Source organism: Colletes gigas, unplaced genomic scaffold (assembly GCF_013123115.1).
Source record: "Colletes gigas isolate AHSC1104 unplaced genomic scaffold, ASM1312311v1 Colletes_gigas_Sc00007, whole genome shotgun sequence".
Classification (NCBI taxonomy): Eukaryota; Metazoa; Arthropoda; class Insecta; order Hymenoptera; family Colletidae; genus Colletes; species Colletes gigas.
In genome coordinates, this window is record NW_025106636.1 from 5,593,739 (window position 1) to 5,621,078 (window position 27,340).

At 44.1% G+C, this 27,340-nt stretch overlaps 1 protein-coding gene across 5 annotated transcripts in view; it reads right to left on the reverse strand.

Moving 5' to 3' along the window:
• LOC122396184 (nucleolar protein 4-like) overlaps positions 1 to 27,340 on the reverse strand; it is a 102,399-nt gene that overhangs the window by 19,053 nt on the left and 56,006 nt on the right. For all 5 annotated transcript variants that reach the window (XM_043394358.1, XM_043394357.1, XM_043394355.1 and 2 more), the window contains 3 exons: positions 16,868 to 16,922; positions 11,741 to 11,980; positions 190 to 524 (listed from right to left, as the gene is read on the reverse strand). In XM_043394358.1, coding sequence (XP_043250293.1) covers positions 190 to 524; positions 11,741 to 11,980; positions 16,868 to 16,922 — 630 coding nt within the window. The remainder of the gene's footprint in view (positions 1 to 189; positions 525 to 11,740; positions 11,981 to 16,867; positions 16,923 to 27,340) is intronic.

Genomic DNA, 27,340 nt, shown 5'->3' on the forward strand with positions numbered 1-27,340 from the left:
AAAATTGTGTCACCAAGGATATCGTCTCTTACCCTAACGGTGCTCCACTTTGCCATTGGGTAACACTGTTTAAGGACTCTGCGGTGCTTCCCAGACGCTTGTCGCTGAGAACTCCCCCGCCCTACCTCCAATACCACCGCGTCCCAAAAAAGAAGCCGACCACGAGAATTACGTAAAGCGCGAACTCACGTTGAAAGCCTTCAGACGCTCCGGGTCATGATGTCTGGGATCCAGCCTCTCGTCGGCATCCTCGTCATCATCGTCCTCGTCCTCTTTATTACCACTGCTGCTGGTCTCGTCGTGAGCACTCCCCGTCCCCTCGCCCCCCGGTGGACTGGACTCGCGGTCGCGATCCGATCGGGAGGGCGTCGCCGACGACCCAGGCGGCGGCGTCTTCTTCAGTCCCATGGCGTAGGATGCCCACAAGGATGCCATGTCCTCGCTACCGACCCCGGCCACGGCGCCCAAATTAGGAACGGTACCAGCAGGCATGTCCACCAAATCCGAGGAGCCGTTCCGTGAGTCTGGAAAATCAAAAACGACCGGACGTCATTGTAACTGCCCAAAATTAACAGTATCACAACCAATCGAAGCTTTGAAAATTGGTTTAAATATGAGATTTGAATGATACGAGTCTGAGGGATCGTAGAAATACATCGTATCGCCATCTAGGCAACATTAGCGCTCTCTAGGTAACTGCAGCTAGCCTCGAGGCGCCAATTTCAAACTTCTTAATTACTGATTTTACATATTTTGAATTCTGAAGTTGTGGAAAATTTTTATTATAAAAAAAATATGAACGAGTAGATACAAATGAATATTCTTTTAAGTGTTTCTGTTTAATGCGAAGAGCAGCTTTCAACAACACTTAACAGCACACCTTCGTTAGAACGATTCTTTCGCGCCCGACGAATTACACCAAACCGTGAAACGGAACGTCCCATTTCGCATTCACAACAACGCACCGACTAAGTTGCGTAACTCGATATTACATCGTAAAGTTTTTCTGTATCTGGAACGGCGTCTGTCAACTTGTTGCGCCTGGCCGTGAAGACAATTCAAATAACTTCTCGGTTTCTCGTGGAACTTACTCGCATCTGTCGATCCGCAACTTTCTTCGAAACTCCATGCTCGGCTAAATAAATCAATAAGACAACGTACGCCGGCAACAACATAATCGCGAGAGCGCGGCAACGTTTTAAACGATCGTCGACAGCGTGTGCAAACTGTGAATTTGACTATCTTCGACCAATGATTTGTAAAAGAAAATCTAATTCTTAAGCCTAACTCGGATCTACGTGGTCTATCGAATTATGTATTCTTGCGAATCTCGAAGCATGCCAACTGTCTTGGAGCACCAGAAACGAACACTGGTAGACCCCAGAATGACCAATGGGGTGGCTCACCTCAATTCCTGACCACAGAAGGAAAGGACGACTGTTTCTTCCCACGGTCGGATTGGGAACTATTCGCTGGCTAGATCCACCAAGGAGCACTGGGCACGTGGGTGGTATTTATGCCACGAATATAATAACGACGAACGCGAGCCACTTTCGGATCGCGTGACGCCGCTGATTAGGGATGATCGAAGAAGTATTATTTCGTAAGAACTTCATCATGCTGGTATCCGAGGGTGAACACGCTGGTGGCATTAGTTATCCCAATTTAGGATGGCGATAAAAGGTCTGTCATAGAGCTAACACGAGTGGCTCGGAAAAGTACACGACTTCTACCAAAGAATCAAAAACCTGCATCCGCATTTTTTGATAGAATTGGTCCTCGACTCTATTATAAAGACGTACAAAGCAAGAAGTATCTCGAAAGTGCAATGTTGTGTCGGTTGTAAGAGCCAGAGGATATCTTAACGGTTCGCAAACGAGCGTGGTTACCAACTTCGAGTTAACCCGTTAAGACCATTACAAAGTCGTTTCCAAGCTACAAGATAACTAGTCTTCGCCGTTCACAGGTGCATATTATTTGGAAGCATCAGTTCCCATCGAGTCAAATTAGTTTTCCGTGGATCGCACTTATCTTGATAATGGCGGTTGCAACCAGCCAACGCGGTGCTAAAACTTGCAGGTTGCAAGGTTCGAACTGGATCTGGGACTAGTCGGATCCAGTATTCGATTATTTGTGCTCATAATATTCGAGTATTCGAACGATCAAGTAGAGTATTCGAGTACTGGAATAATCAAATTTTGGAAATGGAAACTGTAGTTGGAGAGTGTGACTTCTAGCTCACTGAATACTACGAATATGTAGAAATTGAATCAGTATTCAAGGTATTCGAGTATTCGAATGATCAAGTAGAGTATTCGAGTACTGGAATAATCAAATATTCGAAATGGAAGCTGTACTTGAAGAGTGTGACTTCTAGCTCACTGAATACTACGAATATATAGAAATTGAATCAGTATTCAAGGTATTCGAGTATTCGAATGATCAAGTAGAGTATTCGAGTACTGGAATAACCAAATAATATTCGAAATGGAAGCTGTACTTAAAGAATGTGACTTCTAGTTCACTGAATACTATGAATATATAGAAATCGAATCAGTATTCAAGGTATTCAAGGTATTCGAATGATCAAGTAGAGTATTCGAGTACTGGAATAATCAAATATTCGAAATGGAAGCTGTACTTGAAGAGTGTGACTTCTAGCTCACTGAATACTACGAATATGTAGAAATTGAATCAGTATTCAATGTATTCGAGTATTCGAATGATCAAGTAGAGTATTCAAGTACTGGAATAATCAATCTATTCAACGAAATATAATTTACCGACCGCGTAACCTCGTAATATTCGAATTCGTTGAAAATAAATGGTCCAAGAGTAAAAGTACTCGAGTACAGAAGAAAATGAACAGTACGGAGGCGTAAGGCGAGCATAGCGTCTCGAATATGGGGCCCAAGCGTCGTTAAGACGGTATTTGCAGCGGCGACACGACGCGTCGCTTAGGAACGTATCCTTTCCGCCGCGCAAAAAGGCCGACCTGTTTCCAAAACCCGTAATAAGTCTAAGTAGATCCCTACCACGAGGTGCAAGAAAAAGGCACGCTGCTCCATCGTCACGATCCCAGGAGAGAATGTACGGCAAAGGTGCTTTCACGAGGATATCGGCGAGGACAGGTACAAGTCTGACCGGCAAGAGGCTACACGTGAACCCACGAAGTGTTGCGGATCGTGGGTAGGGAGTGCCGCAGGCGAACCGTAAAAAGGCTGCTCACGGACTTTTGCCTCCTCCGGAGAGTCTCTCTCGATTAGAAAAGATGAACCCTGGTCTCTCTCTCGTCGTAGGTATTCATTCGGAGTAATTTCGAAATCGGAATGACTACGTAACCCACAACGTGCACCACGACCGAATCCATACCACGCTTCGACCTACCCTAATTACTCTCGAGATACCCAGCCAATTAATATGATTTATGAGCCTAGAGAAACCGGGAATGGAACACAAAATATAGAGCAAACAGGTTACCATCGGAAAGGAAACTTGATAAATCTATGCGAACTCAAATGATCGGAGTCACGTCAGGCGTTGGGCGACGACTGTGCAATCGAGACCGAAATAAATTGGTATTGATCCTCCATCCGATCCTGATCGATTAACGTGGCATGGAAACAGTGTTAATGGATTGCCACGCGAAAGGTGTATTCGGAAAATCTGATCTTCGTGCGTTTAGGCAGCTAGATCCGAATCTATGACTAGACTTGGCCTGAAAAATCCGCTGTTTAGTTCCACCATCGATCGTGAAAGCATGCTGGATGGTAGGACTTGATATTATAGACACCTGACGTGGAATAAATCTCGGATAGACTTCCTTAACGATGGAAAAGATACGAATTCCAGAGCACAATTAAAGTCTTCCGCTGCGAGGTATATACATGTGGCCTGGTTAAACAACCAGCCTTGTTTTACAGAAGCGTCTCTATATTGCGGTAAACACGTCTACCGTTGAGTTCATCAACCATGGGGGATCCAATTCACCGGTGGTATTATTTCGCGCTCGTTATTCCTCGCTTTTGACAATGGAATTTGATTACCATTAATGCAGTTCAAAGAGAACAACTTCTGCACATGTGTGTTGAACAAACAAACAGAGATACTAGGTGTACATCGAAGCTACAACCGAAGATGTTATTCTACTCCACTGCTAAAATTCCCCGTTTTAGTCTACATTTGGATCCTGAATATGTGGAAAATGGTCCAACGAATATAATAGTATTTGTTACAATTTCCTTTGTGATCCATTTTGTTCAACGAAATAAAAACAAGCCAGAGAAATTTACACCAAGCGTAAGGAAAGCTTCGAAGGTATCGACCAAGGATTTTGAAGAACCGAAGGCACCGAAGAAAATCCCCACAGCGAAATAGAAAGCCAGGCGCCGGGTAATCGGCCACCCTACGTCGTCGATTCTAATTCTGCGTTCAACGATCGCACACACGCTTCCAGGAAGATTCCGGTAGAACCAGTAACTGAACGCGCGAGTAGACGACCCAGGAAACTGGACCCTCGTCCAGGAGGCGGCGCAGCACCAGCTCTCCTTCTCTCTTCCTCCCTAGTTCAAGCAACTTCGAGGTTGCTGCACCTTGGTTCTTGCGCCTGTACACTCGGTTCAAACAATTCGTGGCCATCGCGATGAGACCAGGAGCCTCCCCCCCTTCGCTCTTGTCCCTGGTCAGGGAAACGATTTCTCAACTTGGACACCTTTCCCGCTGGAAGAACTTTTTTGGCGAAATAAGAAAATTTTTACCAGCCTCGAAGCAATAGAAGCAATATAAGCTAAAATAGTTTGGACGATTTTATTAGAGCTTTATATGGAACATGACAATTGTTCGTTCGATAAAAGTCAGATGGCGTTCGAGTGTAGGTTGTGGTCCCAATTTTGATGTTACGTATAACAAATACGGTTTGACGATTGATAATTTTAGTTCATCGACTCGTCGAGGATGGCACATCAAATATATCCTAACGGAGCATCGATATTGCTCGGCCATGTTTATAGATGAATTCAAGAAAGTATTTCGTAAAAGGAGTAGGAAGGCAAACTGTTGGAAAGTCGTGGAGGGTTCATCAGACTTCCAAAGTGCTCGAAATTAATTCTATTTAGAACCGGCCCATTTGACTTTCAGCACGGAAGATACCCCAACGGCGCTAAAAAAAAATCTCTTTAAGCCTCGACTAAATAAAAATTTGCATGTGTAAGCGTTGGTATCGGGAGACCTCGAACCCCGTCGCATCTCGACAATAGTAATCGCGGAGTTTCCAGCCATTAACAGAAAGTAATTTATTCGCGGCGTGAGTTTGCGCCGAGAGAAGCCACATTACTTACAGGATGACATAACACGTTTGAGCCGAATGTACACGCGGCGTGTACGAGTGCATGGGGGTACGGTACTACGTGCGCCGAGGGTTCCTAGCCTCCGGCGAGCGGATGCCGGCGTTGCAAAAGCAGAAGAGCCTCCAAAGGAGGGGAGGGAAACGCGCGAACCCGGCTAGGTTGGCTAGAAAGCCGGTTACCAAACCCAATCCCGCCAGCGTCGTTCCTGAACTCGCCGGCCTGAACCTGAAATCAGTCGCCGCCACCCCACCCGGCAGTTCGTCCTCCTCATTCTTTCAGCCGCTTCCCGCAAAAGGAAACTAATACCCGGCCCCGGCGACTTCCTCTTTTTCTAGCCGCTACGCGCGGCCGTGCAACAAAATTCACGGACGAGCTGGCGCACGCCCACGGCTCCGACGACCAGGTACGGAATACCACCGTGCTGACCGAACAAAAAGGTTTTATCTCGTTGCCGGACTGTTACGCCGTACGACTCGAGCCTCCATCGAGAGATCGCCAACGTCCAAACAATTCGGAAGTCTTTGGAACAACGTGGCCGCCATTGTGATTTCGAGATAATTGGGGACATCAGGTTTTCAGGATCAGTGGGTACACTAGAGTTAGCACACACGCCGTAAGAAACTCCCTAGATACTCTATAGATACTCCCTGGATGTTGGGATGATTGAGGTTATACTTAACTTACTGAAAGATGTCATAGGGCCTTCAAATTTATAGTTTTACTAATTAAATATCACAGATATACTAGTCTTACTTGATATAGTAAAGTCCATGCATTAAATATTACCATAGAAATAGGAAAATACGTTGAAATGATTTAGAGCCTTTAGACCTACATACCTAGAGATTTTCAGTAAAGAATTTTTTTTCTCGAAAATGCGTAGGAATTCGAGGGTATGTCTATTGACAAAAAATGATTATAATTGACCCCTGAAACTAAAGATAATTTTTTTAGAACGATTTGAAATTTTTTTTTTCGTCGAAAAATTTAGGCATCTACCCCCTGTGAATTTCTCTTTATAATTTGTTTTTCAGTTTTATTAAACACTACCATGGGTAATGTAGTAATACAGTTTATTAATAAAAAATAAAATTGAATTCTATGGCCTCCATGGTTCGAAGACTACCATGGCGCGTCGCTGCCAAAGGGGTTATTGGACTCGGAATAACTAGTCCACTCTTCGTTATACGAGTCATGGAGGAACGGATACGCCCAGACTCTAGTTAACGTAAGGAAGTTTTCCCTTAGGTCCTTTTTGATACTGGAGTCTACTAAATTACCCTCAGGAATAGTATTTCTATAGTGTAGCAGGATCCATGTATTTGGCGTCACCGTGAAATGATTCAGAAGCTTTGAACCTGCAGAATCTATCACTGTAGAGGTATTGGGATTATTGGAATTTTTGTTGAGTGTTATTGGTCATCAAGTTTTGGATTTTAGTAGCTGTTACAATTCGAAAATCTTGAGTCTACACAATTTGGTCGACACTTGTAGCCATAGTATGATTGTTAAGGATCTCTAGAACCTTGATCATCAGGTTTCTGGTTTAATTAGCTAGGATGATCCTGTATGCAGTGTACAAACAAGAGTTATCTTCCACATCAAATACCACGCAGTATAATTCGTTGAATCAGGGAGATGCGTTGATAACATTGGATAATCTTGGGCCTGCAAGCCTGATCAACACTTTGATGACATTGGGATCATTGGGATTCTCGGGAATCCCGATGGTCTATCAGGTTACTGATTGCGTTAGCTGGGTGTACTAGCTATATTAATCCTACTCATAGTGTTTAAATATTGCAACACGAAACTAGTCATCAAAATCATCAATATTTGGTTTCTTTACTTGATCGTTGAGTAAAGAGTCTAGATATTATATTCTTCCGTCCACTATTGATTCTATTATTTAGTAAGTGTACAAATAGTGTTAATTTAAATAATTTTAAATGTTTAACATAAACATTTACAGTCAGACGAAATCAAATAAAATCGATGATTTGGTCAGCATCGATTCGAACTTTTGTTTCCATCGAATAAAATAGCTGAATTCGATATTAAAATTTCTACGGTCAATAAATAACGACCAGTCCTGAAACGTACGATGGTTCTATGATACTCCGACATGCAAATGCGAAATGATTCACCGCCGCGAGGGGCTTATCAAGATTCCCCTTATCCGAAAATCGCCTCACGACATGTGCATACATCCATGACGAGAAAACGAAAGTATTCGTGGCGAAATAAACCAACAGCCATATGGGAAAATCGCCGGAGATACGATTCGCCTCGCCAGCAGACGTTTCTTCGCGTTACTTTCGTAAATGTCATTGGTCATTAAAGCGGAGATTCCCTATCGCGAAGCCGACTGCCGGTTCTGTGAACGGCGAGATTCGGAATTTCGATATTCGTAAGCGCGGATGAAAAATCCACGACGATCTTGGAAGAATCTGCGTCGCGGAAAAAAGGAACTGGGCACGAAATTTGTTTGGCAAATCATAGATAACATTATCAATCAATTTTTTATTTCAATCTTTCGAAAGAAATAGTAGAGATACCAAATTAGTTTGTTTTTGTAAGTGACTGTAATTTCTATTGTTCAAAACACAAGATATAAAAATATTTTTTATTTTTTAAACAGATCCAAAGGCTTGGTAGTATTTCTTTCTTCCTATTCTGTGATTTATTCTTCGTCAAATCAAATATAGATTAGCCAATTTTAATTTTAATGGATTCATTCCAGTCCCAAACGACAACTCTGAATATTTTGCATTTTAAGCACTGATACTTTTATAAATATTTATGATACGTATATTATTGTGCTTAAAGATACGTATCAGAAATGTTTCATTTCGTATGAAAAGATTAGTACGTATGCATACTATAAATATTCAAAAAGGTTTCTGTGTCTGGTATCATAAATTATTCTAGTACTACGCGTTACACTGTATATTACATAAAATAACTGTATTCTTTAAAGTTTCACAAATGGTTTCGATAACACACTCGTATTATTAAATAACTAATCCTCTTCGAACAATTAAAATAAATAAGTTACAAATTTCGAGTGCAATACGAGGTTAAAAAAATATACCTTCTGGATCTGTACCTAATAAAAAAATCACTATACGTTTCGAATTCGAGATTCATTTTGACGATTATTCGAATTTCACCGTAACTGGATATCTTCTGGCACGAACAAATGATTTTCGGTCCAACCTTTCCGGTCGGCAGTCGGATCCTCTTTCGATTAAAAGCGTTTCGCAAAATCGATTTCCCGATAAAGGCTTCCCATTCCGCGTCTGGATCGCGCTGAAAAGATCGCCAGGAAAACGTGCATGAACTTTCATTTCGCAACCGTATCTCGGTTTTGAATCTCCCGTGAGAATTCACCTTTCTGAAAAACAGACGATCCCCTCGCCTAATGGTCAGTGACATTTACGATGACGGAATGATCCGCGCGTTTCTACTGCATCCCACCACCCTTTGAATGCCTCCTTTTGAGAGCCCGACGTTTCCCGCGGATTAATTTCCACGGATCATTAATAAATGCCGCCGAGTTTGGCCGAAAAAAACGGTGATAATAATATTTCGATATTTTGAGAAACGCGAAAATATTTTATTTTATCACAATTTTTGAGAGACAGACCCTGATAGTATGAATTTAAAATGTAACGATAGTGATCCACCCGTTTAATGTCAGTTGTCTTCGCCAGGGGTGAAAAAAGTCAAAAAGGTATAAAAAACGAACGAAACACCGACCAGAGGTCGAAACCGGTTTGAATGTATGACTGGCAACGACCATTACGTATGAAAATTATTCTTATTTTCATATAACAAGCGAAATGTTATGATAACTCGCGTAAGAAATTACGTTGATAAGATCCTTCGTAAACAAATTAAGACGATACGAGAAAATTGCTTTCGTTGTGTAAAATCAGATTTGCCCATCGCTGCGAGAGGAGTCGCCGGCCATGCAATACGCGTTCTCTTTGGCAAACGTCGCTGAATAAAGATTCTTTACCGTTAAGGTGCATTCTGAGCATGGCAAGGAGCATATTAACTGATTAAAAATTCAGATAATCGCAACGATGACGGGACGGAGATTTATTCGTCGTGTTGGGGGAATTATTTCTTTCGTGTCGGAAGGAATAGCTTTCTACCAAATATTTCTTTCATTTTTTAATGTACATAAATTTAGGATTTTCTGATCACTGCTGAGATATAAAGCAAAATTTGGATCTAATTCAACCTCGTTTAACGATTCCCTAAACCAGATCGAGACGTTTACGCTCATTGCGATTCTCCTTTCAATTTCTATCCCGTCCACGACGTTCGACGGTGAGTCTCCTCTAAAACTAAATATAGTTACGGTGGTTTAATGATAGCTGGGAGAAACAAGGCTTGAAAAATGTATTACGAACCCTCGAACACGAGCGTTGAACGTTTCAATTAACGGGCGCCGGTGGAGCGGGCGCGAGGGGTAGGAGAAAAGACGCAGAACGAAACGGAACAACGGTAAACCGCGGAGAAATACGGCCCGCCATTTTCCTGGGCGAATTTCCTGACGCGATCGTAAAACCGACGAACGCGCGGCCGTTTATCGCGAAATCGATTTGCGAAACGCGCGCGCGTCCAGGAACGAGCGAACGGGGAGTCCCGGCGCGAGACGCGAACTCTTCGCTGGTCATCGCCGTCAGCGCCACGCCGTACGAACGCGGTGGAGAGGGGAACAGTGGCTCGCGGAGTAGGGGAGGTGGGGGGTGAAAGGGGGAGGCAAGAGATTGGACGATCCGCGGGTCTGGTTGCGAGCGTACCATCGCGTCTACGCCGGCTGGTTCATTACGCAATGATCACGTCCGAGATGCAGAGGCCCGCTTCGAAACCAGTTTCGAATAGCTGCCGCGGCGGATGATGGTCGGAGGGGGGAGGACAGAGGGGGCAGAGGGCAACGGTGAATTATCCTTCCGCAATTTTGCCTAACTGAACCACTTTTGGCACCGGGGACCGCGGAAAAGAAAAGGGTTTCTGACCTGCCGCGCGACCAGATTAACCCCTTCAACCAGAAATTCTCAACTTGAGGGCACACTCACTTCTGTGTTTATAATCGTGGATGGGACTGAGAATCTAGAATCGGAGTCTTGAATGTGAATCTGGATTTCATTTTTGATGAGAATTTCGGATAAAAAGTGGATACGAATATGTCGGATGCAACCGAGATCTCGGTTGGTTCGAGAATCTCGGATGTACGTCTGAATTTCGGTCGAAGTTTTCATATTGCAATCGTGTTGTGTGAACCAAGTACAGTATTACTGTAATAAAATTTAAGTAAACTATAATGAAAGGAGATTTACATTTCTATTCGAGTAAAACTCAGTTAATGTAAGAAGTATAAGAAAATGACCATACTCAAAAATCAAAATTCAACAAATAACACACAAGCCATACAAATATATTATGAAAAATAAACTAAGGTTGGCTGTTTGACCACATTTTAAATACAAAATATAGAATTATATTCTGTTTAAAAATGATTTAAAATGGTATTCTTTACGATGCTCTGTATTAGAATACGATGTTCGACGCGACGATATAATGGGGCAGCGTTAATTGACGGCGTTAATCACTGACGATTAACACGGCGGAATGCGTCACCGAATCGGCTCGTCTCGCCTCGGTTTCGAGGGCCAAAGAAGGCGTACTCTGAATTTCCTACGCGGCAACGTCACGGGTCCGACAGTCCATTAGTCACGTCGAGCGCGACGACAAAACTCGCACGAGCTAAATAGCCGGTACACCTTGGCCCCGCGAAACCTGCAATTCACTCGTCGTCGGAGAAGGACGCGAAAGTTGAGCATTGAAGTCTCTGCGTTTACGCGTCCGCCATGACGGTAACCCTTTCAGCTTGCGCCCGGGATTTCATCAGCGCGGAGCCTCGACGAACATTCCGCCTCCGTCGACGTAGATTCGCGTTTTAAAAGATAAAATTCAAGACACTAATTAAGATATCAATTGACTTTCAATAACCTGAAAACTAAAATTTGATTATAAATAACGCATCAATAATCTAAAAACTATAATAACCACGTAATCTATTTACACTTAATTCGTGTAATTATTTCCATGTATGACTAAAACCAAGGGTCATATAATGGAGGCCTCTTAGGTTCGACGAATGTAAGGAGCAAATAAAATGAAAAAAAATTTTGTTTTTACTATGTACCGATATACCGCCTGCTTAACAAAAACCACGTCATTCCCCTCTACCAGCAGGGCAACCAATCGTAAAAGCAAACCCCCCGAGCGGTTAAAAACACGATCCGCGGTCCGTGGAAGCGTTTAAAAAACGACGATGGACCGGAAATTCCCGTCGATCGATGAAGATAAGGCGTTACCTGTAAGTGTGGAGTTGTTAATGGTGTTGTTTGCCGTGGAAATAGCCGATTGACTGGTGACAGGTGTGCCAACGGTGGTGGCCGTGGTTGTCGAGGAGTTATTTGGCGAGAGGGCCGCGTTGGCCGCCTGAGCCTGTACCTGGGCCTGGGCCTGAGCCTGAGCCTGAGCCTGCTGTTGAAGATTATAATTCCACGCGAGCAGCATCAGCTTCAGCTTATCCGCGTCTTTCATGAGCGCGCCTGCCGAAATTAAAAGTGCCAATTGGTTTCAGGGCATGATTAACACGGTGAATTAGTGCCGATGGAGGGGGTAGAATCGGACTCGCTTCTACGGTTTTGTGGTGGTGCGACTCGATATGGGGGGTTCGCTTGGACGTGGTGCTATCGATACTGTTTACGTGATACAGACAAATATGCAACTGTTTGTCTACGTTTGGTGATCAATGGCTTCATTTTGTTTACTACTGGACGTGGTTTGAGGCGGCTTTGTGCGAATTTGGGCGCCAAGTTTCGTTTTGGGAAGGAAATGTTCGTGAGAGACGGAGAACACTTGGTGTCGTTGTTAAGCAGTACAGTAGAACCTAGATAATTGCACGGGAACCTCTTTTCTTGCACTTTCTTGACCAGTGCAGTGGTTGCTTAGCAACGAATGAAGTTGGAAGTAGAACAGGAAGGTTGCTTAGCAACGAGTGAAGTTGGGAGTAGAAACGAGGGTGTTGCTTAGCAACCAATGAAGCTGGGAGTAGAACTGGGGAAGTTGCTTGGCAACGAGTGAAGTTGGAAGTAGAAACGAGGGTGTTGCTTAGCAACCAATGAAGCTGGGAGTAGAACTGGGTGAGTTGCTTAGCAACGAAGTTGGAAATGGATATAAGTAGTACTGATATACTAAGTAAATATGACTTCTTATTGAATTATTACTTATTTGCATTCACCGAGGTTTTACTGCATTCTAGAGGTACGTGCTCTTGTTTATTGTCGATTGGACTGTCGTGAAGTGTGTTGAAATGGCGAGGATGATGCAGACTTTACAATTTACTATGTCTTACACTCTAAAATTGCTAAATATTTTTCTATTCTACATTGCTACTGAAAATTCTAGTAACTGATAAAATCGTCGTATAGTAGATTTCTCTATCACTTATCGAGATGCCATTATCGAAAGTATGTCCACTAGATTTCCAAAGAATTTATTTTCCAAAATCGTACGAAAGCAATGTACTCCAGTCTCTAAAAATTTGTTTCCATACAAATATAAACACGCGTTGAGAAATGGTGTCTCTAGTATCCGCAAGTCGCGCTATCGTAAATTCCAACCTCCACGATCCTGTTCGCCGGGCCACAAGTGACTTTGACATTTTTATGACACCGATCGAATAACTCCGAGCTGATAACAATTCGCAAAGTCCATGCCAGATGTTCGACAGAGTCCTTCGCTCATACGAGAGAGTTCCTTACCATCGTCGACGTTGTCCCGTACGTCGATCGATCTACGTGCCCGTCTTCAAACGGTTCACGTTCGACGACGCAACAGGTGCAACTATCGAAATTCGCCGACATCCGTCGAATTCTCGAGCCCGTTCGCGCGAAAACACGGATACGTTAACAGTTCCGTCGCCGATCGCGCGCTAACCAGCCGCTCCCGAATTTTCATTCGATCGACGATACGTTTTAATCCCGAACAAAGAGTGATTAAGGGTGCTCGAACGGAATTTTATCGACCGCCGTGATTCGGGACGTTGTATAAAATTCCGAACAATATCGCGCGTGACAATCGTGCCTTTCCTTCGACTAGACGCGGCGACTATTTCAACAAAATGTCCTGTACAAATTCTGTTGAATCCGAAAATGCAATTCGTAGGATTTTAAACTTCTAACGACAGGGCCATTTTCTCATTTCGAAGTGGAGGACAAATAAAATTATTTTTTAGTCTGTTATTTTATATTTAATTAGTATTTTATTCCGAGATTAGCTGTTCGATTAATTTCTCCAACGAACAACAATAAAAATCGAGGTGTGTTGCGCGCGTTACGTAAAGGAAGCGCTATAGGGGCGCGGTAAACGTGGCGCACAAGTGCGACAGTGAGTTCGTCGAGTGTCAATTAAAACCTCATGCCCAATGGGTACGACCCCATCTCGATTGTGCACGCACTCGATTATCGATCCCGTTTCGTCTCGTATGAGTACAGACTCTCGTATCCGACAGCAGAAGGCGAACAAGTTCCGCGCGAAATTTCCTGGTGAAAGATTTTGGCGTGGGCAGGCTCATTGAACCTACCGTGAAATTGCTATGGTTCGACAGTCGCTCGTAAATAACAATCGATCGAGTTTTAGATACTGCCGGGGAAAAAGTGCGTCGGTTAAATTCATCACTGGAATTAACCGAATTCGTTTGTTTATTTACTTGATTTTATACTGGAAATAATTCCACTATTATGCAATCGCATTTAGAAGAAATAATATCGATTGCTATGCTTCATTTCAGCTAAGGTTATCAGATTTATTATAACTAATATTTCCGCAAATTAGGTATCCTATACGTATTGTTGAAGCACGAACAGTGACTGAATAAAATTTCAACCGAATTGGACAACCGTAGTAGTAGTTATAAGGAAATCACAAACTCACAGACTTCCGGATCGTATAGGAACAATTTTTGCATAGAAAAATTCATGTTACCTTTCGAGATAGGTATAAATAAATCGAGCAAAGCGTCGAAGTCGTATTTTATATAATTTGTCTTTTTTCAAATTTTGAATTGTGGGTACGTGTCATGTAGTCTGTCACTTTTCGTTTACGCGAACGTGTAGAGAATGAAATCATCCGATCGAAGAGCTGCGGGATCAGCTCGAAGGAGGACGTAATGGCGGCGCGAAGATCTTCGTTTGATTAATCGCTCGATTCTCGGAACCGCGAGGCAACGTCATCGCGCGCAAGGCGCGAGTGCGTCTCGCTCTTTCATGTAAGAGGCCACGGTAACGAGATTACGAGGTTGAAGTGTTGGTGCATGTTAATAAACACGGTGGTCAATCGTAACGTGGACAGAGCCCAGGTCGTCTTTATCGAAACTTGTATCCAACACGTTTGGCACGATCAATGAAATCCGAATAAAAAGAATTAAACAGTTTCGTGCACGACTAACTCAGATACAATGTCCTTCGATGTAAACCTCATTGTTAGGACGATAACAGGAAATTAACTGGTCAAACAATGGCTGAGGATTATACTAACACAAATATTAACGTGAATTAACTCGTATTGGATCTGACCCATGCCTAAGTTACACAGAATCTTAATATAAACCTGTCTTGGTACGATAATAGAAAATTAAGTCTAACGATAGCTGAAGATTCTAGTCGCTTTTAAGTGAAATCGCCATTTCTCCTGGAAGCATAGTGATTTTCATCTCGATTATGCCAAAAAATGTGATAGTAATGATCGATCACTAATACTATGTAAATATGTACATTTGAGTGTGGTTTAGTTGCTTGAATCCGGGGTATGAATAGTAACTTGAAAGCGAGCTAAGGATTTTTACCTCGAAGGAAAGTTGATAGAAACTGGTAGCTTACATTTCGCGAACATGAAATTTTTGTCTCGAACTGGGACCAACAAAGACGCGTCGAAAGATCGAGAAACATAAAACCGGGTACGGTTGGACGATTCGAGCCGGGCATAAAAATAGTCGCACGAGAGTGGGAATTACTGTAAGTCGAAATGCGTCACCGCGGATGATCGATAAGCACCCCATCACCGGTTTCTGCCGCGAAATTCATCCGCGATCGGCTGAGTAGCTCGTTGCTCTCCAGATTTCCCTCCGGTTTGCAGCGTCGATTCATCCGAGCGAGAGAGTTAGCAGTGACACGTAGAAGAGCTCTCGAGCCGCGCCAGGACGAAAGCGGAGAGAGATTTATTAGCAACCGGATAAAGTTGGCGGGTGACGGGAACGACGTGACGTCTAAATCATTCAGCCCGTTCAATAATGCAGAAACGCGACGCCGCCATTGGATTTGGGTCAGATTCCCGAAACGGCCGCGACCCGACCCCGTCTAAAGGACAACGAACACCGAGCGTTCAACGCTTCGACTGCGACTGCTAAGTTCGACACTCTCAGTCGTCTGTCGCTGAGGCTCGCCAACGTCAAATCCAGTTTTAGCTATTTTTATTGGCACATTGGAAGCCTCCACAGCTTTCAATTTGCAAAAACGAGAATAACAAGCACTTTGACTTGGAATCGAAAGAGAAGGCAGCAACTATAGTTGTATTTGTATTTGTTCACTTATTTTCACTTAAGTGTACGGGTGGCTACTTATTTACTACTTGTATCTAACCCTTTATAAAGAAACTAACTAGTGATAAAGAGAAACATAGATGATCCTAGTGTCATCTTGGGGTAACCAACCACACAGTGGAAGGAATTTTGTTTATTTTAAGGAAGAGGTAATACCGAGGAAGCAAACGGGTGAAAAGTATAGTGAATGGGGAGACGAAATAGGAAACCTAGAGTTTCAATGCATAGGGACGATCCACGCGTACAGATCCTGATCTAGCATCGTATCGAATGCACGTTTGACGCAACACTTGAATGTTCAAAGTACAGTCGAAACATTGTCGACCGTGTCTGGTTTCATGAAACGGCACAACGACGGTAGCCACCAGCCTGAGGAAGAAGAGTGAACTTCACTGAAGTGTGAATGCCAATGGACGCCATTGAAGAGCCCTAACGCAACCGATAACGTCACCATTGTCAACCATAGAAGCACGGATTTAATTCTATGTCGCCATTGAAACTTGCTAGACTTTCAGGGATCGTCAACTTTGCACGATTTTCAAGAATTTCCAGGCCTCAAAGGCGTCTGGGATATTTCTAAAGGATCCTCGAAGAATTTCAAGAAATTTTTCAAGATTCTCCCGAAGCTACCGATTCAATTTCCATCTTAGAATTCGTGCCTGAGAATATACGCCCTTCGAGAAGCTTCCCTTGCCATACGAAGTAAAAAATTCTAAAAATTCGGACACGCGTTGCTAAAAGGTGGTCCAAGGGTCGCAAGAAAATGATTCGATACCCCGCGATGCGAACAGAGAGACGACTAGGTTTATGAAAATGGCAGATGGAAAGTTTTGCTTACTCGAGTAGTGATCGTCCTCCGATATGTCGGCTGGTTCCGGCGTTGAGATGTTTTCCTGCAACAAGATGCAAAGAGTTCGTTAGTTATGAGTTGTGGAGACCATTTTCTTTGGAGAAGAGTACTGTATTTTGGGCAGAATTACTCTACTACAAATTAAATCAAACACGAACACAATTATACGCAAGTTTGCTTCCCTAGCTCTGACGGTTCCAGTCGATTTTAAGTGAAATCGCCATTTCACCTGAAATGGCAATAAATATGACACTGATAATCGATCACTAACTATGTAGATACAACATTGGTGTGGTTTTGTTACTTGAATCCGGGGTAAAGTCACATGAAAGCGGGCAAACGATTTTTACCTCGTGAGGGAAGTTTAACAGAGCCTAGTAGCTTTCATTTCGTGAACACGAGCAAGGTTGGGACGCAATTGAGCTGAAATGCGAATCATCGAGCACCGGTATAAATTAGAAAACCCTCGTGGAGCGGTTCTGCGTCTCGATCGTTGGATTATTGAAAAATTGAGACGCCGCAAGTCGGGCGAACTTATCAATCCCGCGGTCAGCCGTGCACGCGGCGTCCGACTGGGGTACCATAGAGTCGCGATTGTCTTCGCAGTTGCGCCACAGAAAAACACACCGAGAGAGACTTTCCGTACACCCACGGAACGGCCGTGGACTTTATTGTCCCGGATCGAGAGCTGCCAGCGGCTTGCGGTTCGTCTGAACGCAAATTACTTACGCCTCGGCTCGACGACGTGCTGTGGGAGACGGGATCGAGGCACGTCGGGAATGCCGGATCAATAGCGTAATTCAGCGCGCGGACTTCTTCGCGGGAAAACCGAACGCAACTTTGTCGAATCTGCCCAGGCATCGATGTCACCGGCGATCCCGACCATTTGCCCCAAACTGGGAGGCGAAAGGGTGAGACGAAACTCCGGAATCAAAGCTTGACTATGACTTGATGTTTTTGCAAAAGATCAGAGGATACTCACGATGGAACCTGGTACATTAATAATCATTTCATCACCCCGCTTCCGAATGCAAATTATTTGGTCTAGATTTATGAGTAAGATCGCGTTGAATCTTATCTTGCAATAAATCCATCACGATCGATTAATGTGTCGATGGTAACTCAGGCCTAACACCGACGTCATAGAATAAGAAACTTTCGTGTATTTACGCTTGCAACTCCGCGGAATTAATTCGGCGCCATCTATCATTTAATGCCTCTCGGGCAACCGTATATATCAGCCAACATCTCGGGCGCCTAAGTACTTCCTGAAACTCGAGTCCGATCTCTTGGCGCGTCATCGAAAATTCAAGTAAATTATCGAGCGATAACTCTTCCCGGGCGTCAAACATACGAAAAAACCTCGTATTTCAAAGCCCATTAACATCTTTGCAGTGTCCTGCATCTGGTGTTTCATCGTTCTACGCTTAAGAACCATGGGATTCTGTCAAGTCAGCGCGTTGAACGAAACGACCAGAGGTCGTTAGTCCTGATCCTGAACCAACTGACCGTTGGTCAAAGGATGAGGATCCCGTCTCCAGAATCATGAGGTCGTTCAGGTGTACTAAATTTGAGAGTTTGACCCTCTCTTCGTCGAACAGAATCCCCCCCCACCTCACCCCAGATGAAACGTACGTCGATTTCACAAGGCGTGTGCACAGCCATTGCCGGGCCCGACAGGCCCCGACTGTGGCTCTCCTATCTGTGTCAGGTCTCGTGTTGCAACTGCAGAAGGTCGACCGGTATACACGCCGAGGAGAGCACGGCCAATTGATACCGGCCGCAACTTTGTCCAGCGGTGTTGTAGGACGACGAGCGGTCGACTTGTACGCGCATACCGCGCTAGAGCCGCGCAAAAAGCGCCGGTGATGCAACCGAGACATTCCGACCGTGCCGTGCACGACGCTGGACACCCGTTCGGGGGCTGCTCGACGAAATTAGAGGACGTCGGGAGTCGGGAAGACGCGTTATTATAAGAAAATGTCCCCTGATGCTGAAGTTTGCTGGGAACTGTTGAGAGAAGTCGATTAGTAAAGGCAAGTAGTCGCAAGATGGGACTAGGACAGTGTTTATCGATGATGGGTGAGATAAGTTTGACAGGATTTATAATTGCTGATATGAGTAGCCAGATCCTAACAAAGAGTTATCTGGAGGGTGTATGAGGATTCTAGTACCATATGACTGATGAAAGAAAAGGGAACATGTGTCTGTGGCGTCACCTCCCATGCTCGCCACCAGAGGGGTCGCGCTCTCACAAGCGCTCGACCGACTTCCCAACGTCCAGTCGTCTAAGGCAGGGCCTGCTAGATAGCCTTACTCATGAGGAGTTTAAAATATTGAGAGTGCAGGCAAAGAGTAGTGTCAGGATGGGACTAAGACTAACCTAGATGAACTCCTAGTATGGTGCTAGGATTCCCAGTTCCCGGATGATGAGACAACACAACACCTGTCGACAAGTTCCAATCATGAATTAGACCTACTGAAAGTAGCAGACTAATCCCGGGAGTCCCCTCAGACCAGTACTAAGATTCTGTGTCGCGTGACAGTGTTACGAGAGTAGATATCTGTCGATCGGGCTTTGTTAATGACACACGGTGCAACGATGAGATAAGCCTGACCGCGTGGAAGTGGTACATTGTTATTGGGATGCAAACTGAGGTAGACGCAGTTACACAGGCCCCTTTGTTTCTACACAAAGTCAAAATTGCTCGGTCTGTACACCTGAGCCGATGATCTAACACCAGTCACAGGTTGCTTTCTGTTCTACGCCACATTGTGTTGGGTTCTTCGTGCACAGGGGGAACTTACGTAACACGATTGAGAGATAAGGTGGCTAATATCAATTTTAAATGGACCCTACCTAAATTTATAATAGTCTTCCACAGAAATAAGAAACTCAATCGAGAATTATTTGTATCTCTAAATACTTCCAAGCTGAGAACTATCGATCGTAGACATTTGGGATCCAATATTACTTAATCACCTCGAAAACTGATCATTATGATTATGAGCATGGTATCTAGTTGACGATGTGAATTACCAAGTTGCTTTTTCCGAATACCGAGTTTCGATGTTTAAAAATATTAGTAGCCCCGGAAAAAGTCCAAGCTTTAATTGATATTCTCCGGAACACGATTTTTTCCTTTCAATAGCAATTGATGCGTTGTAATCTCGGTTGAAGACCGACAGACGTGAAAGAAAGATTATAACGGTTCTAGGATTAACGGGTTGCTTATCCTTTAGTTGGAATCTTTTGTACGATCTTCAATACCTGGTCTTTCAAGGAAGCAGGTCTTCCCGGGACACATGCCACACATAGACGGCTTAAAAAATTTTTAATGCCAGGCTATAGAACCGTCCATACAGCATCTACGAATGCAACGCTTGGGAATCATTATGGTGGATGTAACATCGACAAGGCGTTAATTTTAGAACCCTAAGGTGCAGTAATCGGGGTCAAATAAAATTCTTTTTACAGTTCAATTGGAATACAATTTTATGCTTGTTAATATCAAAACAATCTTCAGCATTAAAGAAGAATTAATATATTTGTCAAACTATTTGTCAGTTGATTTTGATCAACCCTGGTCGCGAGCGTTGTACGCAGTTTCTGTTTTAATATTCGGTGAAATTTATTGACTGGAAACGTGCATCTTCAGTCTCGAGTTACAGCTTCGCGAGTTATTTTAAGAATCTTTCATTAAGAATTTAATATAACCCGATTCCAGCTACTATCGATACGTTTTCGATCCGCGACGTCCGTTTCCTGTTCCTTCATTGAAATACTCATCACGTTTAGAGTGCAGAGCCTTCTAAAAATAATCACCGAGTTACAAAGAAGTTGCATTTATTCTATTTTTCAATATGCACGAGAACGACAACTATTCGATAATTTTAATCTTAACGTATTATCCTATATAGTTTCGTAATGCAATCGCTATTAAAATATTTTATTTTCAAGAGGAGTTGCGACGGAATGAAGAATGTCAACCGTCAGGCCTGTCATTTTTCCTTGGTCTTATCACGAAAATAATTTTGCAATCAAATATCGCGCACGTTAAAAAATTAGGATCAATTTATGTTCAACTTTCTCGCGGCTCGTCCGCTACCAGCAATAAGCATAACCGGTTACACTGTTCAATCGATCAGGCGGCAGCGTTTCCCAACAAGAGTAATTCGTTTCAGAAGTTTAATTAATTCAATCTCCGTGGCCCGCCTCTGCCGCGACAACCGTGATTGAAATTCATAGGGACGCGAGAAATACGAGCAGATTTTTAAGAAAAAAAACATGGAACACTTACGCGAACGAGTCGTTTCCACTCCCCGTTTATCTAAGAAGAAAACACTAAAACATTGAACAACTCAAGTTCATGGGATAGCAACATGTTTCAGGTAAAAGAGAAATAAATTGATTTACAATCTAGACCTATGAAACACTCTCATCTCTAATAGTCTTATTAAACCTTGATAAGAAAGAACAAAGTTTCTATCACGAATTTCCGGGACACCCCGTATAACAATGACAATACCCATGAGTCTGTAGCCCCATTAACACCCAAGGCTAAATCTATGACACTTTTATCTCATCTCTAATAGCTAGACTCATTGAACATCCTCATTTTATGAAAGATCAGAGTCTCTACCACGAATTTCCGGAGCACCCCGTATAATAATGACAATACCCATGAGTCCGTGGGTCCATTAACGCCCAAAAAAGAATTCACTGCTTACCGGTTCGCAACGCTATGCACCAGCCAAAGAGTTGCGCTACCCATCTGTCCGGCAATCTTCCCCGAAATCGCGAGGTGCAGGACTCGGTAACGTCGTCCTCGCGGGCTACCAAGTGTGTCCAGGGCACGGTCGCTTGAAAATCCCCAGAAAGGTTCGCTCGATTCCGGCCTGCGGTCGATCGCCGGTCCTAAACCGACTCGTAAATCATGTCACGAGAGGCCTGAGGTATCCTGAGTTCGTAGGTACTAATGAACAATGTCCTCTGGCTTTCTCTCTCGTCCGGCTGTCCACCTTCTCTCTTTCTCCTCGTCTCACCTACGCACGGGCCGCCCCACTTCCGGCGGATGTACCCTGATAAATGGGAATCTCGCTGAGCGCGCGACCAGTCGGCCGTATACACCTACGACGACGCACACGGCGCCGAATGAGAAACGAGCCGGGAGCGGTGCTCGTCTTCGAGGCCGGCAACAAGAAGCACCGGAGAAAAATGAGGGGAAGAGCACGGTGCGCTAGGGGCCTACGTCCCTGCGTCGTTTAACGCCAGAAGGAACCGTCGAGTTAATGATTTCATGAGACGGCCGCCAGAGTCCTGGGAGGAGCGTTCCAGGAGACGAAACAAGCCTTGTGGCCTACGTCCACTGCATGGGTCTTGCGCTTCCTCGATTTACTCTTCTTTCCTCCTGGACGTCTCCTTTTTTTGCCTGGTCATTGCTGTCAAGGCCCATCCTTGCGAATACTACCCACCTACTAGCTGTGTAGATTACAGTTGGATCTGGACAATGTCTTTGTATCTCTTGGGCCAGGTTGTACTTTTGGTAGCCATATTGTTCATAATAAAATGTGTTACTGCGACTTCGGTGAGCTATACTGAAGGTAGTGGCTGGGTATACGAATGACTTTGTCTTGCTTCTGCCATTTTGGCACCTTCAATCTCAGTGGAGGCTTACCATGTTTGGGTAGCCAAAATGTTCATAGTAAGATACGTTAGTGTTCAATGATTTCACTAGGTGATCCTGAAGACACTAGGTATACATAGACTGCATATTTTTGTCTTGCCTCTTCCACCTTGGCACCTCAGGAGACGATTGATTTGATGTCTCGACTACCCAGGTCAATACTGTATTGGGTAGCCAAAGAGCTCTTCCTAAGCTGCATTGAAAGCAATTAAGTGATTCTACAGTCGATACTAAAGACACTAGCCAGAGTGGGAGGACTATTCCACCAAATCGATACAAGCTTATGGTCTACATAAACTATACGGTCATGTGCTTCCACGATGTAATCTTGTTTCATCGAGTTCCTAGCTGAGTCCCTTCTCATGGTTACTCTCATGCCCTATCTCCGTAAACACCTTCCAACTCACGAGTTATCATAGAACATCCGAAACGATGCCATGGTCTATTCTACGCTAAACTAAATTTGAAGAAAGGTCTTCCAAAAGCGACTCGTAGAATAACGTCTTGATCCAAAACGCTCAACGTTTGCGTAACCGATCCCCCGGCACGAAAACGCGCAACGAGGCGACTAAACGGTTCTACCGTCCATTCTAAAGTAGTCTTTACCAACATCGAACCACTCAAGCAGTTGAAGTAAATTAAAGTACAAATAACTTCAAGATCTAAGTTCGTATCAGTTGACTTTCAAGAGCAATTGTCGAGTCACCGAATAAACTGGACGTATCGGCGACTTGCTGAGGAGCCGGACAGGAGACGTTGACCTAATCCTATTTAAATCGCATTCCCTAGAAAGAAGGCACCTGGTTCCGACATTTGCCGGTGCAACGCTCAAAATAGACCCTCCCTGACGAGGTATACCTACGACAGAACAACGACCGGTCCACGGGAGTCGAGAGTTCACCAGTCATCCACGTTTATCGCGTGGATCAACAGTCATCCCACCGCCTGGTATCGTCGAACGAGTTCTCCAATTTTCGTTACCAGGGTACGCGGAGAAAAACAGTAGAGTGGATCGTTAGGGGGGCAAGAAGTCGTCCGGGAACTCAAACTGTCCTTCGCGAGGACCTGGAACCGGGGCTATAGAGAAAGAAATTGCCCCGGGCCTGGGGTAGAGCCGCACGGCCAGGGAGATACGGTTGGAACATTTGTTTAGTTGGCTGCAATTAAGCCACTTGGCGGCAATTGTTTGTCGCTCAGCACAGAATTCCGCTCCCACGTGCGGGTACGCGGCTCATAAAGCGCGCGGACGCGTGTGCGTTGTTGTACCAACTCGCCACCAACACGGCAATTCCAGACGATAAAGCCGAGCGAGTTGCCGGGGTTAGGGGTCAACCGGGTCCAGTAGCCGGTGTCCGACCAATCAGCGCCCGGCAACCGGTCGGACACTCCGCGAGATCGGCTCAGACGATTGCCTTTTGTCTTGAGCGCCGTGGATGGACGCGATGAATTGTGCGCCGAAGTCACGCGACCGTCCGCGCCCGCTTTGCGCCGACCGCGTGCTCTGAATTTTTATTGACCCCGAGACGATCGCCGGCTGATCAGAAGACAGAGCTATCGCCGCGGCCGGAAATTCTGCAGGGAAATGAGGGATTGTTACTAGCACGCCGTAGTTCCAACGGCATAAGCGATCACTTGTTTACTAGACGCTATTTCTCAACGCCTTTCGAGTCTAACGAGTCGTGGAACTACTTGGTCGCGGCGTTAGCGACACTCTGGATCGCTTCGTCTGCTTGATTTTGTTATTACTATTCGAGATGGATCACTCAATTCGAACGCTAGAGCTGGGACTACTTATTGAATTCTACGGTATTCGAGTACTGGAACGGTAACTACTTGTTGAATTCTACGGTATTCGAATGTTAGAGTTGGGACTACTTATTGAATTCTATGATAGTCGAGTACTAGAGCTGTGACTACTTATGAGATTCTACTGTATTCGAGTACTAGAGCTGTCATCGTAGTATTCTGTATTTGAATGATAGAGCAGTAAATATCTGTCAATTTTACTGTATTCAAATATTCTAATACTAGAGCTGAGACTATTAGAAGTCTCAAAACATGTTTGTTGCTTCAATGAATCTTGTATCTACCGACTTTTTGTAAATAAACTATTCGTACTGGACCATTTTTATAAATCTATAAAATATTTACACCAATGACACCATAACTTGGGCAGCCAGAATAGCCATAAATCGGCCACGAAAGGTCACAGTTTGCCTAGAGTGTGGAGTGTCTGCGTGGTGATTGGCCGAGAAGTAGGAGAGCCTGGGCCATTACAACGGTTACTCGAGTGGCTGATTTAGTTAAATCTTCTGGCCACTTTTCTGGATAATGGGGAAATGATTGTGGCCTACCGGTGATTTCAGGACCGTGTGTTTTGACTGGAGGGAAGCGTCTGCCGAGCGATTCTGGTCTTTCTATCCTTCCTTGTTGCTCTGCCTCCTCGTCGAACCGCGTGAGCGGCTCTCAATTTCGGCTCATTTGCCTACCAAATTCGACGGCCTCTAAATACACGGAGGCTCCAACGATGAACGGGCCCCAAGGTCGTCGGTAATTACTGCAGAAACGACGCCACGTCCTTGCACGTGGACTTTCCTTTGCCCTCTTCTTAGTCAAATCGATTTTTATCCTACCGTATTCGTGTGACCCTAAACTGATCTCCACTTTGATGCACTTGATCACGTAACAGCTTTTTCTTCGATCTTCTGAATTTATAGTGGTCTGTTCATAACGACTTAACGTCTCGACTCGTCACTGCATTGTGAACATAATAATTTACCAAAACTACACAAAGTTCCTTGGTAAATTACGAGCCTCGATGGAACTAGACACATTGCTTGTTTTCGAGTGAAAACTGCATGTCGAATTTTGGTGTATTTGGGTACTACTGCGACTATTTATTGAATTCTACTATATTCGAATACTAGAGTTGTGACTACTTGACGAATTTCCCTCTATTTGAATATTAGAGCTGACTACTCACGATAATTATAGCATGCTATATTGACTAGAGCAACTCAAGTACTCCCTATATTCTGTACCGAATAATTCTACGAACTATCATTATACTTTGAGTCTCAATGGAGTCAGAAGCGTTTCCAAAAAACTACTCGAAGGTGAAACGACGTAACGAATCGAATGAAATTCAGAAATCGAAATGTCTTACGCCGTATCGCCATGTAAGTACACCGAAAGCACACCTGCGAGCCATCATCGAACGATAAAAACGACAAAAAATACTACTTCCAGCGCCGATTGCCGTATCCTGGCCAAGGATACCGCTCGTGGTGCTCGTTTTGGGAATATATCGTCGTTGCACACGAGCGAGACGAACGAGGAGGAAAGGAGCAGCGCCGGTCTGACGTCATCGGAGACAAATACACCAAAGCGACGCGTTCAGGTTGCGTCAGGGGGGGACCCAGCGATGATTGTCGGAGCTCTTCTGATCTGAAAAACAGCCGCGGAGTAGGAGGAGAGGACGGCGGGGTCACCGTCGGCGGGATAACCTCACACGTGTGCGGCCACAAAAAAAGGAAGGCCAGGAGGAGAGACGACTGCGACATCGGAGGCGGGTTCCGTCGACGGAAAAGACTCGGAGTACAGCCGGGGAGAAATAAAACCGAAGGAATCGGCTTATCAGCGGCGGTGGAGTCGGTGATCGCCAATTAATCGCGCCACACCGGTGATAATGATTGTCTCGTCCTCTTGAAACGAGTCGAAGATACGGGAGTAAAAAACTTTCCACTGGGAACGGTGCTCGGGGCTGGAAATTGCATCAGGCCTGGACACTCTGCCATTAAAAGCGCTTCCAAAGTTGAGCGATCGAGAATAAAAGACTTTGCGAATTCGTTCAACCCTATGTTTAATCATTTTTTTTAAATAAAAGAATAGAAAGTTGAAGTTTAAAAATGTTAGACTGGAGTCTAATAGTGAACGAGAGTAGAGACTCAACTTGAAACTTGAGTTAAATAGAATAAGCAATCGTTAGATAAGAAATTCAGAGTTAGACTGAACTTGAACTTGAATTGACTTGGGCTGAGTTTTAAAAACGAGTCAAGCACTGAACTTTGAGTCAAGCTCTGATTACTTCGAATACTCGTCGTCTATGCTAGAAGATTTAAACCCTCTTAAACCCGTCACTATCTGTAGGTGTGGATGTGTGACATTCGCGATATTAATACGTTGTCCTCAGTTAACGTCACAGGAAAATTGATGTAACCTACGATCAAATGAGTAGCTGAATATTTATGGTCGCGAAGTCGTTCTTTAGCATCACTTTTAGTACGTATATTAAACAATCGATTACTTTATTTTCTTACATGTGAACACGTTATATTATTATTGAAAAATCATCACGATTAGGAGACGCCTAATGTATTTCAAGATAGAACTACTAGGAAGTGAAATCTCTCGAAGCAATATTCCCTATTGAAAAGAATAGTAACTACAACAAAGGTGCAGATGGCAACAGAATGACTCCAAGATTATCATTCAAAAGGGATACCCGGTGAAAGAGACTTAAAGTCGAGTCAACCAAAGAACGACTTGGGAGACTTCGACCAGTTGCCCTGTTGAAGGGAACTCTTCCCCCTCTTACGGCTTTGGTCCATGGCTTGAATTCTTCATATTCAATGAAAGTAGTGATAGGATCGAACATATTGCACGAATCTTTGTTCTGATTCATCAAACTCTGACTACAGAATACATGTACTCAAATAATCATGCACTTAAGTATTTGAGTATTCAAATAGTAGAATATTCGAATAATTCAGTA